Source organism: Pelecanus crispus, chromosome 1, assembly GCF_030463565.1.
Source record: "Pelecanus crispus isolate bPelCri1 chromosome 1, bPelCri1.pri, whole genome shotgun sequence".
NCBI lineage: Eukaryota > Metazoa > Chordata > Aves > Pelecaniformes > Pelecanidae > Pelecanus > Pelecanus crispus.
Window position 1 is genome coordinate 160,599,126 of NC_134643.1, and position 17,235 is coordinate 160,616,360.

General features: G+C 41.0%; 1 protein-coding gene across 1 annotated transcript in view; it reads right to left on the minus strand.

Moving 5' to 3' along the window:
* Positions 1-17,235, minus strand: part of COL4A2 (collagen type IV alpha 2 chain) — a 120,013-nt gene that overhangs the window by 16,805 nt on the left and 85,973 nt on the right. Inside the window, exons 19-29 of the mRNA XM_075717221.1 lie at positions 17,032-17,124; positions 16,564-16,730; positions 13,673-13,745; positions 13,479-13,585; positions 12,187-12,388; positions 11,360-11,419; positions 10,533-10,595; positions 6,908-7,015; positions 4,770-4,991; positions 1,811-1,972; positions 1,055-1,225 (exon numbers count right to left, since the gene is read on the minus strand). Coding sequence (XP_075573336.1) covers positions 1,055-1,225; positions 1,811-1,972; positions 4,770-4,991; positions 6,908-7,015; positions 10,533-10,595; positions 11,360-11,419; positions 12,187-12,388; positions 13,479-13,585; positions 13,673-13,745; positions 16,564-16,730; positions 17,032-17,124 — 1,428 coding nt within the window. The remainder of the gene's footprint in view (positions 1-1,054; positions 1,226-1,810; positions 1,973-4,769; positions 4,992-6,907; positions 7,016-10,532; positions 10,596-11,359; positions 11,420-12,186; positions 12,389-13,478; positions 13,586-13,672; positions 13,746-16,563; positions 16,731-17,031; positions 17,125-17,235) is intronic.

Sequence of the window (17,235 nt, forward strand, 5' to 3'; positions counted from 1 at the left end):
GGTATGAAAACTTCAGTGCAGCAGTACCTATTTTTGGGTGCCTTGATGCCTAGGGCAATCTGCAGCTCTAAATCAGGCACCCAAGCTCTCTGAAAGGTAAAGAGCAGCAGGGGTACACAGAACTTCCTCAACTGGCCAAGACGAGATGTTGTGGAGATGACCAGAATTAGCATCTTCTTTTGAAAGATCCAACCCCTCTCTTACAGATAGGTTAGAGAAAGGTACCTAGTTCCACACAAGGTTTTTAGTTAGCCTGTTTCTTCTACATGTAGAGATACAAATCATGGGTCTAGGACTGGCTGGCCCTTTCTCACCAAAAATTCCCATAGTCCTCTTTTCTAAACAAGAGGATGCTGTTTTACATGGGTCATGCTAACAAATAGACCTTCATTCCTCTCAAATGAGAGCTGATCAGCACTCCAGAGTTGTCCTAGGAAAAAAAGTCCTATCTTTCCAACTGATGAAATTGCAACATGTGTTTTTCAGGCAGGCACCCCTGCTTTGTGTTTAACTTGGCTTCACATGGAGTTGAATCCTGTTGAAATTCCCTGTGTGATGTAGACAACTTGCATTATACATAGTGTTTTTGTGGCTGGCAAGTGAGAATCTCACCTTCTCTCTATATAAGATTAGTATCCTAGTAAAAGTCAACATCAAGGTCTTGTGTCTGGCATTGCTCAGTACACAACTGCCAGCTTTAAAAAACTTTAAGCAAAGGTTTGGGGAAACATCTCTTTAATTTCACTGGGAGCCATTGGGACTGGGACACGGAAAAGACTTTTGGGGAGATGAAAGAGTAAATACTGTATATTTTTTAAAAGGAGAATTAAAACAGCCATTGCCCTTCTAAACAGGGCTGCACATCACAAGCTAGCATTTTGCCAAGCACAGCGCAGGGGAAAACAGACAGTGGTTTTGGAACGTATTAGGCATATGACCCTAATTCTTCTGTTTTAAACAGAGATAGCCCAGCAGAGGACATGTCCTGTTCATCTCAGCACAGAACAGCTTTAAGCAACATTACTTTTTTTCAAAGCAGCTGTGCAGAGCTCACCTTTATCTCCTGGAAAGCCATCCATTCCGCTTATGCCAGCGGGACCAGAGACGCCAGGTATACCTTGTAATCCCGGGTAACCTGTTTCACCTTTGTCACCAGATAGACCTTTCAGGCCCACGGGGCCAGGAAAACCTTGCTCACCATCTTCTCCCCTGGCACCAGGTGGACCTGCCGTGTGAACACGCGAACAGGAAGATTAAAAAGTGTTTGGACATACATGATGATTTCATACCAGGTAGCTCAAGAGGGAGAAAACTGCTATCCTACCAGCTTCATGTTGAGGGGGGGAAATCAGGATATTTTTCAGCAAAGAACTGCAGAAATTATTATAAAGACAAAGCAGCTCATCAGTGCCAACCAGTCTTGCTACCAGCTTGGTTCTGTACCCACTCCCAACAGGACCTTCCCCTCCTCTTTAATTTAAGAATTAAGCCCCTTTTCCATAAGACTACTCCCACTGCCTAGCTCCCTTCTGCCAGTCTGCCACCAGCAAGCTCTGACCTGGCTTGGTAGGTGGCTATAGAAGGAAAAGCGGCAGGTCTGCCAGTGAGGACCATCATCACCCCTACTTCCCACCTGTGATACCAGCACAATTTGCAACCACAGTGTCTGCGCTATTACTGTTATTTCCCTGGCTTGGAATTAATGCACGGCAACAACCCCAAGCTTAACTTTCTGCTGTGGAAACCGTACAGTTGCCCCACCACAGAAAACTGGCAGGAAGAGTGACACAGGACAGCAATACTTCCTCACCAACAGGTCCTTGAGAGCCAGGCCCGCCATCTGGCCCTGGGTTTCCTGGTGGCCCTGGGAATCCACGCGTTCCTGGTATTCCTGGCAATCCTGTCAAACCAGGGAGACCTTGTGGCCCCGGATCTCCTTTGGGTCCTGGCGAGCCTGGGTTACCATCCGCTCCTAAAACACCATAATCATGCATTAGACAACATAAATATCTAGAGATCAATTCTGTGTATGGACTAGTCTTTCAGGGTATGCTTTTCCTCTGAAAATTCAGTGAGAACAGGAAAAGCAAATTAAAAGACTGTTCATTAGTTTTAAAATAATTGAAATTACTGGTACTGATCTCAATATTTTCATCAGAAAGGTTGACTGGCTCTTCCAAATGAATGGAAACAATCTGGAACCAGGTGGATATAGATGGAGCAGATCTATTCTATTTTTAACCCCAATAATTCTGTAATTCCTGATCTCTCTCTTTATCACATACATCTTCATAAGAATCGAATCAAGCACTGATTGAACCACTGAAATAATGCTCTGTATCTTTTCTAAAATGTGATAGGCAGGAATGGGAACATTTAAGGCAGATGGTGAGTTCTGTTTTTGTGCTATTGCTCAAAAATTTTCAAGTAAGGTCGTTACAAGGCATTGTTACAAGATTCATACAAATTCCTAAGCAAAAGGGCCCTGATTCTACACGACTTAGTGCACTGGGTGAAAATTTACATCTCTACGATGTAAAAGCAAAGGGGGTGTCAAGATTTAAAAGCATTCAGATTGGAGAAGCAGCAGCGTACAAGACCTCAAAAGTACATGGCACTTAAAATCCATGCCAAGTGGATCTGCTTCTCTTTATTCAGGTTTTATATCAGTGTAGGTCCATTGGCTTGACTGTAGTTAAGTGTGCTTTATAACTGAGGTCACATAGGTGAGTTTTCTCAACAACAGAATACAGGCTTGTCCTGGTTTTGGCTGGGATAGAGTTAATTTTCTTCCTAGTAGCAGGCATAGTGCTGTGTTTTGGACTTAGGATGAGAATAATGTTGATAACACACTCATGTTTTAGTTGTTACTAAGTAGTGCTTACACTAGTCAAGGACTTTTCAGCTTCCCATGCTCTGCCAGGTGCACAAGAAGCTGGGAGGGGGCACAGCCAGGACAGCTGACCCAAACCAGCCAAAGGGCTATTCCATATCATATGATGTCATGCTCAGTATATAAACTGGGGGGAGTTGGCTGGGGGGCAGCGATCGCTGCTCGGGGACTGGCTGGGTGTCAGCTGGCGAGTTGTGAGCAGTTGCATCAGTTGTTTTTTTTACCCGTGTTTTGCTGCTCTCTCTCTCGTTGTTCTCCTTTTGATTACATTTTTTATTACTATTTCTATTATTATTATTGTTGTTACTATTTTATTTCAATTATTAAACTGTTCTTATCTCAGCCCATGAGTTTTCTCACTTTTGCCCATCCGATTCTCACCCCCATCCCACCGGGGGGCGGGGAGGGTGAGTGAGCAGCTGTGTGGTGCCTGGTTGCCAACAGGAGCTAAACACAACAAGGCTTTAGCTCTCTATTCTGAGGGGTTAGTAGTTTAAGTGGCATAGATGATACAAAGGAATCACTAGCCACTTCATATAAAACTAAAAAAAATATGACTCATACAAAAATTCACATGCTTTTTTTGGAACCATTCTGTCAGAACTGTAAAATAAATCAAGAACAGACAAACTAGTAACACTGCTTCTTTTCACTGTACTTATTTTTTGTTATTACTGAAAATTTAGTTCCACAGAAATGCTTAGAAAGAAGGTACGACGTCACACAATTTTTTCCCTTTTCAATCCATGTTTTACCTTGAATTTCTTCCCCTTTTCAGAAGTGTTAGTGATGTTTTCTGCCTTTTCTTAAACTTGCCAAGTGCCACAGAGCTGCCTTCACCCCTTTCCTTCACTCTGGAGCTCTACTGAAGGTGAAACCAGCTCTCCTCACTTCAAATAACTCACATAAGATGATGCTCTGCTCTTCTTTTTTTATTTGTTTTGAAAATCATGAAAGAGGCTCCAAAACAGGTTCCTGTGATATACCACTTTGCTCTGAGCTAGTCACGCAATTACTACTCCTTTCTCACTTCCACAACAGGGCAAGGGGGTAATCAGCAGTCCTGAATTTAACTGTGTCCAAATGCTACTGAAACTGTGTAGCACAGGATGCTTAATTCCCACATGTGCTTTTGAAAGTTCTCCACAGAATTCAGAGAGTGACAAAGTCAGATTCTGTAGAGAAACTATGGTTTTCTCTGTTTTCTATAGGGAGTTTAGCACGTTTTTTTAAGCTCTGTGAAGTAATGAAATAAAAGGAACATCCTACGGTTATGGATAAGTTTATAATGTTATCTTTTTCTTGTTCCTGAGTACCCGAAGACTGACCAGGTAAAATGGCTTATTAACATTTACTAAAACCCATGTCCTCTTAGTTAAAATTTACAAATTCTGCACTAGTGCAATGTACTATTCTACAAAGCCATGTATTATCCAAACATCTTCTGGCGTGGGAAACAATCTCAGTATTATGCAATATGTAAGTGAAAAGTCAGGATAACAACTACATCACCATTCCCTTAACTACAGTAGGAAAAATTAACAGTACAACTGAACATAACAAAGATGAACAAAATCTGGTTCTCTGGTATGCCATTGTAGCTGATCTCATGTAGTGCAATGTGAAGGACTGCCGGTCATAAGCAATGGATCTCCAGAAGGTGTTTGGAGGAGCCAGGCATATTGGTAACAGTTGAGGGAGATGGGGAAGGGATGGGAGATCATCAGGCACTGGGATTTGATGCTGGGCTCATCAGTGAGATCATCACCTCCAATGCATCCTAACACAGTCTATTACTACTCTCACATTTCCGTAATTTTGCTACATTTGTATCACACTCTTACTCAAACATTCCTTTATTTGAAGTAGCTGTTACCTCTAATTCCCGGTACTCCTTCATCTCCTGTTGTGCCCTTCAACCCTGGGAAGCCGGGGAGCCCGACATCGCCTCGGGAACCTGCTGCTGCTCTTAAAACGTCACCAGGAAAGCCCTTCGGTCCTGTTGCTCCTGGAGCACCGGATTTTCCTGTAAGGCCTGGGTGTCCCTGCAGTCCAGGTAGACCGTTTGGGCCCCTGTCTCCCCTGGGCCCAGTAAAACCTATAAATAAAACAGGGACTAGGCATCACAGGGTTCACTACAGATGTTGGAGTTTCAATCCTAGATACACCATCATAATGCCTTTTATATTATTGTAATTTCCCCTAGTTCTTACCAGAAACCTGTAGAATCAAACAAAGTGTTATATAAATGGTTTTAAACCACATAGCATTTATAAGAACATTTGACCGAATGTGGAAATTGGCAGAACTTACAGGTGACCCCCCGGGATACCTAGTGCCTGGGTGATAAAAGATCCACAGCTCCAAGCACAGTTACTTCTGTGCAACTATTTTGACATGGCTATTGCAGCATTTTATAAACTTCTTATTCTGTAAGGGCAAAAAAACAGTTCCTGTACACAAAACCCTGGTTTGATATGCAGCAGCGGTAAGACATTTCAGGGAGTCAAATTTGAAAAAATAAATAAGGAGTGAATGCATATTGGTAAGCTGGGAAGACCTGGGGGAGTTGCCCAGATGAGTCATTGCTGTTGGTGTTCCCCACACATCTCAAGGGGCCAATGCCAATCGCTTCATGCTTTTCACGAAGGAATGCCACCATCCCTGTCCTCCACCCTGTAAGTGAATGATGGGGAGGGCACAAATCCCTGTTACTACAAATGACAGGGGAAAGGCTTCATGTGGACTGGGAAACTGGACCTGGATTGGAAGTTAAGTCCAAGCACTGGTGAAAGACAGTATGGAATACTGCAGAAAATTGGTCTGAGTGCTGACCACCCTGTGGCCTGGGAGCTGTATGGTGTGGGAGCCCTAATTTAGCATTTAGAGCACTCTGCAGAGCTTTGCAGGGGAAACACAGGTTCATGGTCCTGCCCTACACTGCACAGAGCCATGTTCTATGATGCATCCCTTGCCTGTTGACCAGGACATGCATCAACTCTTCTTTTGCTTTCTCTTTTGCTACTATAGATGCTGTAGATAAGCCTAGAGAATACTTTCAGGTCATGTGCTGCCTTAGGGTGAAGCAGCACCTGGGCACTACATTTGGGAAAGTTTGCAGCACTTTGGTATCTGTGAGGATTGAGGACTTTGAAAACAGATAAATGGAGAGAATTTCTAAAGACCCCCTAAATTAAGTTGCATCAATGGCTTCTGAATTGTGCTACAGAAGAAACTCAGTGCCTGTTTCTCTGACCAAATTAATCTGGTCAACCACAGGGAAGTGGTAGTTTCTGGCAGTAACTCTTGCTGGACTGTCTGACGATCTGTGAACATATCCACTACAGCTTGTATGTGTGTGCAGTGGCACTATTTTAGGCTCATCTGACTTACTATCTATGAACAGATCAACTATATATGCAATTAATTGACGTGTCTGGGACATCCTGGAACATCTGGAGAGATACAGAAGCCCTTGGATTTAATCTGTACCTATTACAGACTAGCATAAAATATGACAGGCACTGAACACTTGCAAATACTGTTTGGAAACACAGCTGCCCAAAGGCAAGGTAGCTGAGTAGCTAGTACTCCACCTTTGATATGACCAGTATAATTTATACTAACACTGGAAAGAGTTAAATAGAAATACTAATACAAGTATTTTCTTCCTTTCTGCACCATCATTCTGAGTATACTCCATCTGGAATCTGAAATATCTTGTTATTGAATTTCTTTATTTCTATGTGAACTTCATGAATTTTTACTGTCACGTTTATAATTTTGCACTATAAAGCAGATTCTAAAAGGTTGGTGTTTATGTTACTTTTCATCATTATAGAAGTTGCAGAAAATCCTTTTGGGTTTGAAAAGTAGCAGTTTTGTATAATATTTTTTGTTTGAACATCAAAGGGAAGAGAAGTAAAAACGTATCTGGAATTAAGTTTTTGTGTTTCAGTGACTGTAGTAAAGAGGTCAAAAGTATATAAAGAATGACTAATTATTTCAAGATACCTGGAGGACCTGGGAATCCTTCCCGACCTGGCTCGCCTCGTGTACCATTTAGCCCTGGGTATCCCACTGGACCTGGATCACCTGGGAATCCTCTTGCACCTTTTGCACCTAAATTACGTAAAAGAAAGTAAGAAAGTGTGATCTGAACAAACAAAACAGAAATGTGCATATAATGTAAGAAAAGGTAGTGGTAAACATCACCATGATGTGTTTCTGGATGCAAAGATGAAACCTTCTTTAAATTTAATGGGACTATACTGTAGCTCTTTAGCAGTATTCACGATCCCAAGACATGGACCAAAAATCTAGGCTAAGTGCTCTTACAAATGTGGATTAACATGACTTAAAGACTAACGATATGGAGACTACTAGGGTGAAAACAATTAGTCCCACAGACTTTTGGAGACTTCTAATATTTTGTAAAGTAAGACTTTTAGCTTAAGGTCAAAAGGCAATGTCAAAGAAGAATGCTCAACAGAAACAGGCACAGATGAGATGCTGTAGGAAGAACAAATTTTTCCCTTCCCTGATAAACTGATCACAGAACAAGAGCAGACTGGTTTAGGTAATCACGAAACAGAAATGTAAGGCTAAAGGTTAGATCTAATCATCCTAGAAACTGAATACAAATTAACTAGCCTACTTACTATATTTGTAACAGTACAGGTCTATAGCTTCGGTAGTAAAAGAAGGGCTGTGCCCTGGAAAAGTGTTCCTCTGGCACTGAACTCATGTTCATACCGAGCTGTCTCCTGACAGGTAAAATGAGACTTCGCTTCCTTGTGATGTAGTAAGGGTAAGGGCAAATATTACTGTTCCTTAACATCTCAAAACCTGTAAGCATTTTGTAGGATTCTTTTTTTAAGTTTACAAAATTATATATCTTTCTTTTCTTTTTTTGTGCAATAGTTTTATTACATGAGTCTCATTAATTCATTGTATTCCAAGATCAAGATTTTTTAGTAAAGTTCTTTGAAAATAATTCCTGAGGAATGCTTTGTTTCCCTACCCTCCCCAGCTCCTTGAACTCTTTAAGTTCCCAGCTCAGGGAGGTCAACAAAATACTTTAACATTTTAAGTGTTGTTGCTTAGCATCACCATGAATTACAACTCATTTATTTATTACACTGAAAGCAAGTTTCTCTCCATCTCTAACTATGACAAACCAAGGAAAATATGACTTAAATTTTGATACTTTTTTCAATTTTAGTTTTCTGAATTTCCATTATTTAACCATGTTTTTTTGCAGTGTTAGCTGTTGTTTGTGAAGGGGAGAAGGAGACCTTTAAAAAGACCACAAATAAGGTGCACATAAACAGCCAATGCAGTGTGAATAGCATTTTCCCAGTGCTGTACAAGACTATTGTTCTCTCCCTTATACGAACAATAACTTCCCAGAAAGCAATTAAAAAGAAAAATCCTAGGCTTTCAGGTCTCAGTGAAAAATTCTAATGTGCCTCTTACCCAAATACCATCTTGGTCTTGTTTCCCATCTGTAATAACTGACTTTCATTCATTCTGTTCAGTATTGCACTAATTAAAAAGCCAAGTTAGAGAAAGAAGGAGGCAGATGGAGAACGCACCCACTGCTTACCACATATTTCAGTAACTCATTGTGCGATGTTAGCTGGTGTTAATGTGTTATGCCAAACAGTAGTAAGAAAAAGTTCTTATTTAGACTGATGTTTAGTTTGCAAGCACTTTAGCTGTATGTTTTGAAACAAAAACCAATTTAAATATTTTCTTCAAGAGCGATCACATAGGTCTTGAGGCTACTGAACAACCAGGACGTAACTCAGGGTGGGCCATGTATGTTGCCAGGAATTTCAAAGGAACACAAGGACATAAGGGTGTGAGACTATAAAGATGACTCCTTGCTTGATATACTGGGTGCCATCAGCACCTATGACACTGAGAGACCTGGTTGTCTATAGCAGAGCTCCATCCTGGCTGAAAAGAAGGCAGGAAATCTTGTGGACAAAACCGCATCACTCTAAGTGGACAACGAAAATAGTGTAAAGGAGGTGTTGGTGCTTTTGTGTCAATCTGGAGAATGTGGCTAGGAATGATGCTCCAGGAAACTTGATTGGCACAGCTATGGCAACAAGAAGCTGTGAAAAGCTGTAAAATGTGTCCTGTTCCTTCCGTGTTTCCTGCTCCAGAACTGCGTCAGGTTGAAAGGCAGCTATGAACAGAGTTCTGCACTGGGCGCAGCAAGGGGCCTTTTCCAGTTTTTGGAGGGAAGGGATACAAAACAAATCTTAAAAGTACTAAAACATATAAACTGAAAAAGACAGAGAAAGATTTGTTAAAGAGCTAATCAAGACTACAAAATATAAACCACATGAAAACAGCGTCACTTGTGTTACAGTAGTCTTACAGCTAGGAGTTAAATCTGACTGTATTTGCTGAAAGAAAAACCTTCAAGCTTGTATGAATGAAGGAATAAACAAATCACCATAGTCAGAATAAAATTACAAAGATGGCAAAGAAAACAACCTTGATCCCAACAACAAACTAAGGCATTAGGACTAAGGAAACACAGGTCAGAGATACACAACATCTTTCAACAGAGATAAAATGTTCCCTTTTAAGATCCAATAGCCTGGGATAAGTCAGTCCATCAATTCATGCATGCCATAATAAACCTTGTGCTAGGAAAAAAAAGAAGCTTGTCCTTAAAATTTATAGTCCAGATCTCTGACCTTGGCTAAAGCATAGGGGGCACAGGAATGGGTGCATCAAGAATTTTACATTTCCCAAACTCTGAAGGATCCTGTTATGGTTTTTGTCAGTACCTTTACCAGCTGGCAACAAGAACGATTTACTAAAAAACAGCTTTATTGCTTAGGCTGGGAGTACATAGGCTTGTAGGAACTACCAGTGCTGGTCAGAGGTTCTCTCTTCAAGGTCAATCGTTATGACCACTCAGCACACCTTGTCTGTGTTTCTCTCAATTCCATCTCACATAGTCCTTCAGACCCTGTCCCCAACTCCTCTTCCTCTTCCTTTTGGAAAGAGGTGGGGAACCCTCAGTGCTGGGAAGGCCCAGGATCACCAGATGGTCCCTCTGGGCTATGGTGGACCAGCTCTGCAAGGAAGGCATACGTGGCTACAGACAGTGTAACTGCACTGCGGCAGACAACCGGGCCATTACACCAAGGCATGTTAAAGACTTTAGGCTCACGCTTGCTGAAGACTCTCTGTATATCACACGAGGGGGAATAGTAAGAAGGATCTGCCACAGTCCTCCATTGCAACCTTTTATCACCCTGCTCTCAGAGGACAGGATTTTCCTTGTGAGGTATCTGGTCAGCTCCGAGAGACCTCAGTATACTCTACCAATAAACTTGTAGACTTGCATGTGGGGAATAGCAAATGGGCTGTCATTTCTGTCTTGTGTTTCATGGCTCACACTCATTAGCAAAGGCAGAATTAGCTCAGGAATGGTACAGCGACCTGGGCTGCTCACTGCTTACATCTCTCTGCCGGCTTCAAGGTAACGCTGTCCTCCATTGTCATTTCTAAAACTTGCTGCCTGCTAAGGCTCAACTTCAATTGATCTGGCAAGAGCTCCCTCAAAACGTAGTGTATGTGTGAAACAAAGGTGAAGACAAAATGTTACCTGTGGCTCCTGGCAGCCCTGGCTTGCCTTGGGATCCCTTTGGTGGCCTCACACAGCCCGCACCTGCAAACAAAGAGGGTTAGTCGCACCGTACGTGCTCATATGCTGCCTCCCATCAGCTCTGCACCTGCAGTTGAGACAACATCATTAAAGCAGGTGAACAAAATTAACAGGCAAAACCCTAATGTAAAAAAAGTTTTGTTCATTAAAAAAAACTTGGTCATGGGTGGCCTTTTCAGGGGAGCACTCAAGCTGAGCTCCACTCCAAGAGCTGCTCTTCTGCCTATTTTATAGGGGCTATGATGGCTCCAGTTAGACAGGCATGGGAAGGGTAGTCCAACCTCATGGGTGACTATTTTTCAGAGTAAGAGAGACACTTTGTTTCCCTGCGGGCAATTTATACCCTGAAGCAATCAAGTCAATTTTTGGTACAAATGAAGTTTTTTTTTTTCTTTATATGTCAAATTGCACTGAAAATCTTCACTCAAAGTTCTTATCTAAAAAAAGTTGCTTGGGCACTTAATTTCTGGGACTGTTGTTATAGGTTGCATGGTAATCATTACTTTGTCACAATAAACACTCAGGGGCAATAAAATAAAGAATTTCTGAATTGTAGAGCTAAAACTGCAATGATTTTAGAATATGTTCAGTTTGATTAAATTACTTTAGAGCTACATACAGGATATGCATGGTTATTTGTGACCTGAAGTTCAAATAGTTTACAATCAAGAGCATCCCAAGCAGACATCAGAAAGAAAGCATCAAGCCATAAAAGCAGCAAAAGACTAAATATTAAAATATATTCAAGCCATTTGTATGTACCGTACCTGACCATATTGTCTCGGTTCCATCTCCTCTAGAAAAGTCTTCAGTGACCTGCCCACAGTCTGTGAGCAAAGAATGGGAAAAGACAGTTATTATTTAAAAGAGAAAAATTGTAAAATGCACTCAATTCCAACAATGTCTATTACAACATCAGGTAATGTATTCTCTTACGTATTATGCATACATACAACACAAACTATTTGCTATAACACACTGGAACTCTCTATCCATATATTAATTAGATCCAGGCCTGAAACCTAACCCTGTCAGAGTTAGGAGGCTATGTGTCCCATGCACTGTGTAGGTTTGGCAGGTGCCTGCTCTGGCTTGAATATTCTGCCAGGCACCTCGAAGTTGAGCAATAAAACTCTGAGCCTGAGCTCTTGTGAATGTAGCCCTGGCATTCTTATGCTGGAAGGCACTTGGAAAACTACAGAAATACTATGAAGAGCTCTGAAGGATAGATACATGATCTTCTCTGGTCAATTAAAAGATTATGTTGGATGGTGAAGCCCAGAGAAAACCACCTGTGAGTACCCCAATGGCAGGACATTGCTCCATTGCCTCCACCTGCTTGAAACCTGAAAGATGTTACTTGCTGGCACTAACATGTTAATTCATGGTATTTCAATACCTGACAAGAAACTGCTGGGACTTCTGAATTATTTTGTTCTTTAAGATTTCTGGACAACTAATACAAGCAATCCCTTTTTACCCCCACAACCCCCCCATCAAATGCTACCTTTTCAACAGTGTGCTGTACAGATGCAGCACACAGTTCAGTAAGGTCTCCCATGGCTTTGATGTAAGACAGAGTGGTGTCTCGTACCTAGTTGGCCAGGCTCTCCTGGCAGACCGGGCAGACCTGGAGGTCCTGGGTTTCCATCTTGTCCATGGTCACCTGGAGGACCCTGGTACCCTTTTGGACCACGAAGTCCTTCACCTGGCACGCCTGCTTCTCCTGGAAAGCCCTTTGGGCCTAATTCGCCTGGATAACCAGGATCACCAGGGAGACCTCTGATACCATCACCCTGTGGGAAGTGAACGGAGGTGGTCACTCCTGACTTTGCTGAGAAACAAACAAAACTCAAACAGTTGAACTACTCCCATGAATAACATCTTATAGGCAATAATTCCGCAGGTGCTGCATCCCAGCTCTTTAAACGAACATTGCAAATAAAATATATTTGAAATAATCTGACTTTAATTTAGGACCCATGGCAGAAAAGGCACAAGAGAAGTGCTCCTAGAGAGAGCATTCCCCTAAAAATGTTGGCCTATGAACGGCACTTGGGCAATATGAATCAGTGCTGTGGAGAGGCTTACTGCCCTTTCTGAAAAGCTGCAGGTGGGTTTTCGGGAAACCACATGCATCGCCAGAGATTTTCTGGTGAGGCATTTACTTCTGAGACCTTGAGAAAAGCTGTCATAAAATTGTGCCCAAATGGGCAGATTTTTTCTTTGTCTGTTCCTCTAGTAATATTTCTACACTATTAAACCAACATCTTACGAACATCACTAGAAAATGTTTCCATCCTCAGAAGTAATAAAAAGTACCATCTTTACTGGTAATGATCCAGATCAGATGATATGGCTCTCGCCCGTCTTCAAATACAATGTAAGAGCATGCCCCAACAGCATTTATCATGGGCGAGATGAATTCCTCTTGCAAGGTATTTAACTTTTTCTTTTGCCTACAGAAGGAGCTTAGAAAACGAACTAAGACTACATGTCTAACTTCTAGATGGCTACATTTAGTTAGGAGAGGCGCTATCAAGCATATATATGATGACACAACCTACATTTTGAGGATGTAAAATTGCAGTAAATTTTCTTTTCCTTAACTCAGTTGTAACAAAGCTGTTGAAGTTCAGTACTAACAAGCTGGCTTAAATGGGTTATACACTACTACTTAGTTTAAATAAAATGGAAAAAAAAGTGAAAGATTATTCTAAAACCCCTGAGAGTAAACCTGATGTTTAATATATCAATAACCAGCAAAGACGGTCTAGTTGCGCATCATTATCTGTGAGAGAAGGATAGCCTGGTGATCATAACCCCTCAGAATTAAATGCATTAGTAATTGAGTGTGGAAATGATTTAGCTGTATTTGCTACTTACTGGAAGGCCAGGCTGTCCTGGTAAACCATCTAATCCATCTCTGCCTGGGAAACCATCTTCGCCTCTGATACCAGGCAGTCCAGGATCTCCTCGGATTCCTTTGGTGCCTAAAGAAGACCTTTCATTGTGAGACCAGTCTCTCATGAAAGGTATAAATAATAGCAAAATACAAGTGATATGAATTTTTATTCTACCTTTAGTAGTTATGTGCAAAGAATCTCCCTTTTGCCCTTTTGGTCCAGGAAATCCATCTTGACCAAAAAATCCCTGGTGTTACATACATTGAAAAAAAAAAAAAAGAGAAACAGAACCACTTAAGAAATAAGTATCAAGATTTGCATTTCCACTGTCCTGCTTAAAAAAAAAGTCTCTTTAAATTTTACTGCTTTCCCATTACTTTCTGTGAATTATTTCCTCTTCAGTAATCCCATTCTTGTGCCTGAATCTTTATTAATATGCTCTAACTAGGACCAAGGTCTGTGTGGCATGGTAGGGGAGCTTCTGCATGGGGATGGCACTGGGAGAGCTGTGGATTTCCATGAGCTAGAGTCCTGCAGATGACTGCAGCTGCAGAACTGCATTGGAGAAAACATGGTAAATTATTCAGTGTTATCCACTAAAGAAAATGCTGTAAGTAACTCATTGGCACCATGGAAACAAAACTCAGGTTATATCAACCTGCAGTTCCTCCTGCCCACCACTACAAAAGAGGACAGCGTCATAGCTGGCAGTGGATTGTGACTCACTCACAACACCATTGTGGGGCTGAAAAGTAGCACCGTCTTAATTTACCAGAGACAAGAACTTGGGCACAGAGTGATTAAGTGACCTGCCCCAAACCACAGACCTGTGGGCAAGGTTTTGGTTAGAAGGGGGAGCTGGAGGTCCCTTGTCCAACCCAGCAGCTGGAGCTAGAGCAGGCTGCTCAGGGCCTTGCCTAGTCAAGCTTTGAAAATCTCCAAGGAGGGAGATTTCCTCTCTTGCAAAGGCAAACTGTGGTGAAGCTAAAGAGCAGTCTCTGGCATTCCTGATCCCTTGGCGTAATGTAGAATCCTCCTCCTGAACAGCCCATCTGAAAGTGGTATTGCTAGCTTCTGGCCAAGAGCCTTTCAATCACAGGACCAAACCCTTGCTAGGTGCCAAGGCCCAGAGGTTAGAGACTCATTTATCATTGACTATTTTGTGCCAGTTAGCTTTAGTTCTGAATAATTACATTCATGCTCACTGAAATATAAGCCACACGTATTAGGTTTTCCCTAGCCTCCTCTTACTGAATTCCAGGGCAGACACTGAATGAAAGGGATGTAACTGATGCATTTATTTTTTGTTTAAAATACTCCTGTGCCATACATTATTTCAAAGGGTGTCTTTTGCATCACTGCCTTTTACTGACATTCTCCAAGATTTTCTTGGGTGAAAAGCATGTGTGGAAACTCTATCTCAGCTGCAGGTCACCTCAACAATACAGGTTCACACTTCTGTAAGTCTAAAGGAGGAGATCAGAGTTGTGTGTAAGGATCCTGCTTTACCCGGGCCATATTTGCAAACTGCATTTTAATGGTCAGCAAAGCCACATCTGTACACCGTGGTAAAGATGTTTGTTTGGACATTGCTTTTTGCAGGCCAAAAGAAATCTCAGGAACTTAATACAATGCTGAATTATTTCACTGACTATATAACTGCAGAAATCTTCAGCAGTAATACCATAATTAGAAGTATGGTGTTCACATTGCGATTTTTTTGTTTTCAAGGATTAGATGGTGTGTATAATGCAATTTAGCACACAGGTGTTCTCAAAATGTTTTATAGCTGTTTCTAATTTCTCTTTCTCCCCAGAAAAAAATACCCTTTGCTTGGGATAAAATTTTATTTTCTTTCAACTGATATAGATCTGATGTAGTTTAAGTATATTTATTGTCTGTATATGTAACTTGTTGAATGTGCTCAAAGAATTATGGAGTCACTTCTGCCTAAGAATATGGACCAAGAATACTTAAGCTAAATTGTCTTACTTTGAATTTGTTGCAGACCAAAAGCTGAGATAAAGTCAGGGCTTTGATGGTGAGTGATATTTTGCTATGCTATGCTATGTCTGTATATGTCTATACTACTGTCTGTTCTACAGTAACTTAAATTCTGGGATGAGATATTAAAATTCTTCATTTCAAAGGCAAAAAAACCTTGCAGAACTTTAAAAATTTTAACCAAAGTTTCAACACTGAACTTTTTAAAAATATTTCTGCCAATTTTTTCATGACTTCTAGGAAGTAGAACTTTTCATAAAAGTATTTTGAAATTTCAGGAGAAAAATCTATTTTTTTCTGCTTTTTTTTGACAGCCACAATCAAGTCAAAGTTTATTTTATTTTAATTCCAAAAAATCCCAAACTTAAGCTAGTTGTGAGTGAGTTTGGTTTTTTGATGTTCAGTAGAGTCTAAAGCACTAACTGAAAACATTATGTTTGCTCTGACATCTTCGCACAAACCAAATGAGTTTTGGGTCAGCTTTACAAAAATTTTATTCTAAAATCTTGAGATGTGACTTCCTGAAGTCAGTTCTGACTGTAAGGAACCATGATGCAGTTGGCATGCCACATAGTACAGCACATTTAAGTGTAAATAACAAGCAAGCAATTATAAGCAAAGCCTTTCTCTCGGAGTTATTGAATGGTGTTTTTTAGGAAGACTTAATGTATCGTAAACAAGAACCTTACATTTCATCAGTTTGACATATGCATCTAATTAACAACAACCTTAAGTTACTACTGGAATTGTTACCCTTCTAGATGGTTAGATCATACTCAGTACTACAGCTGCTTGAAAGGGTTCTGCTGAAACAGCTTTGTTTCAATGGAAAGTGGACTTTGGATTATGTGGTAATCTTTCGCTCTTCCCAAAACATCCTATTTTCACCTCCATCCTAGCAATTTTTGGCTTTCAGTATTTTCTAGATAGCAATCTGAAAGCTATTGAAGTGGCACAGAAAGAAAGAAATTGTACTTTTCATCAGTTTTCCACGGAGAATAGCTTGGATTTTTTTTCTAGTAGGCATATAAAACTATGAAATAAAGAAACCAGTATCTCACTTTTGCTCCAGGGTAGCCAGGAAGACCATGTGGCCCTTGATCACCAGGTTCTCCTTTCCTCCCAGGTTGGCCAGGGGTTCCTGGAAAGCCAGGAGGGCCAGGGGGGCCAGTAGACCCTCTTCTGACTTCATCACCCACAAGGCATTTACTGCAATCCCCTTCTTCACCTAAGGAAAGGATTGGAAAGAGAAGAAAGAATGCTCTGTCACAACAGATAGACATTCAGCTGTATCCACTTTATATACAGACTTGAGAATACTTGAGTAGTTTCTCAAATACTTGAGAAAAGTACTACTTTTTTTTTTTCTTACAAGAAACTAACACAATGTTTCCTTGCTATGTTAGGCCCAGATCAAATTCATCAGTCCCCAAGCATGTCATAGTTCAGTAAACTCAGACTGAATACAATGGGAGTTTTACACAACGCATAATAGCAGATCATCTACCCAGTTATCTGTTATAACCTACCTTTAGGTCCTTTTTGTCCTCTTGGCCCAGGGAAACCTTGCACACCAAATCTACCTGGCATCCCCTCCTGTCCTTTTAATCCAAAGAGAGAACCTAGAAGTTTAATTAAATAAAAATATAAATCAATCTACTGTAGATCTAGTTTTCTTCTCTTTCCTCCCTACTCCTTTGAGCTGCACTGCATCTGCCCTTTTCTGTTTTCCC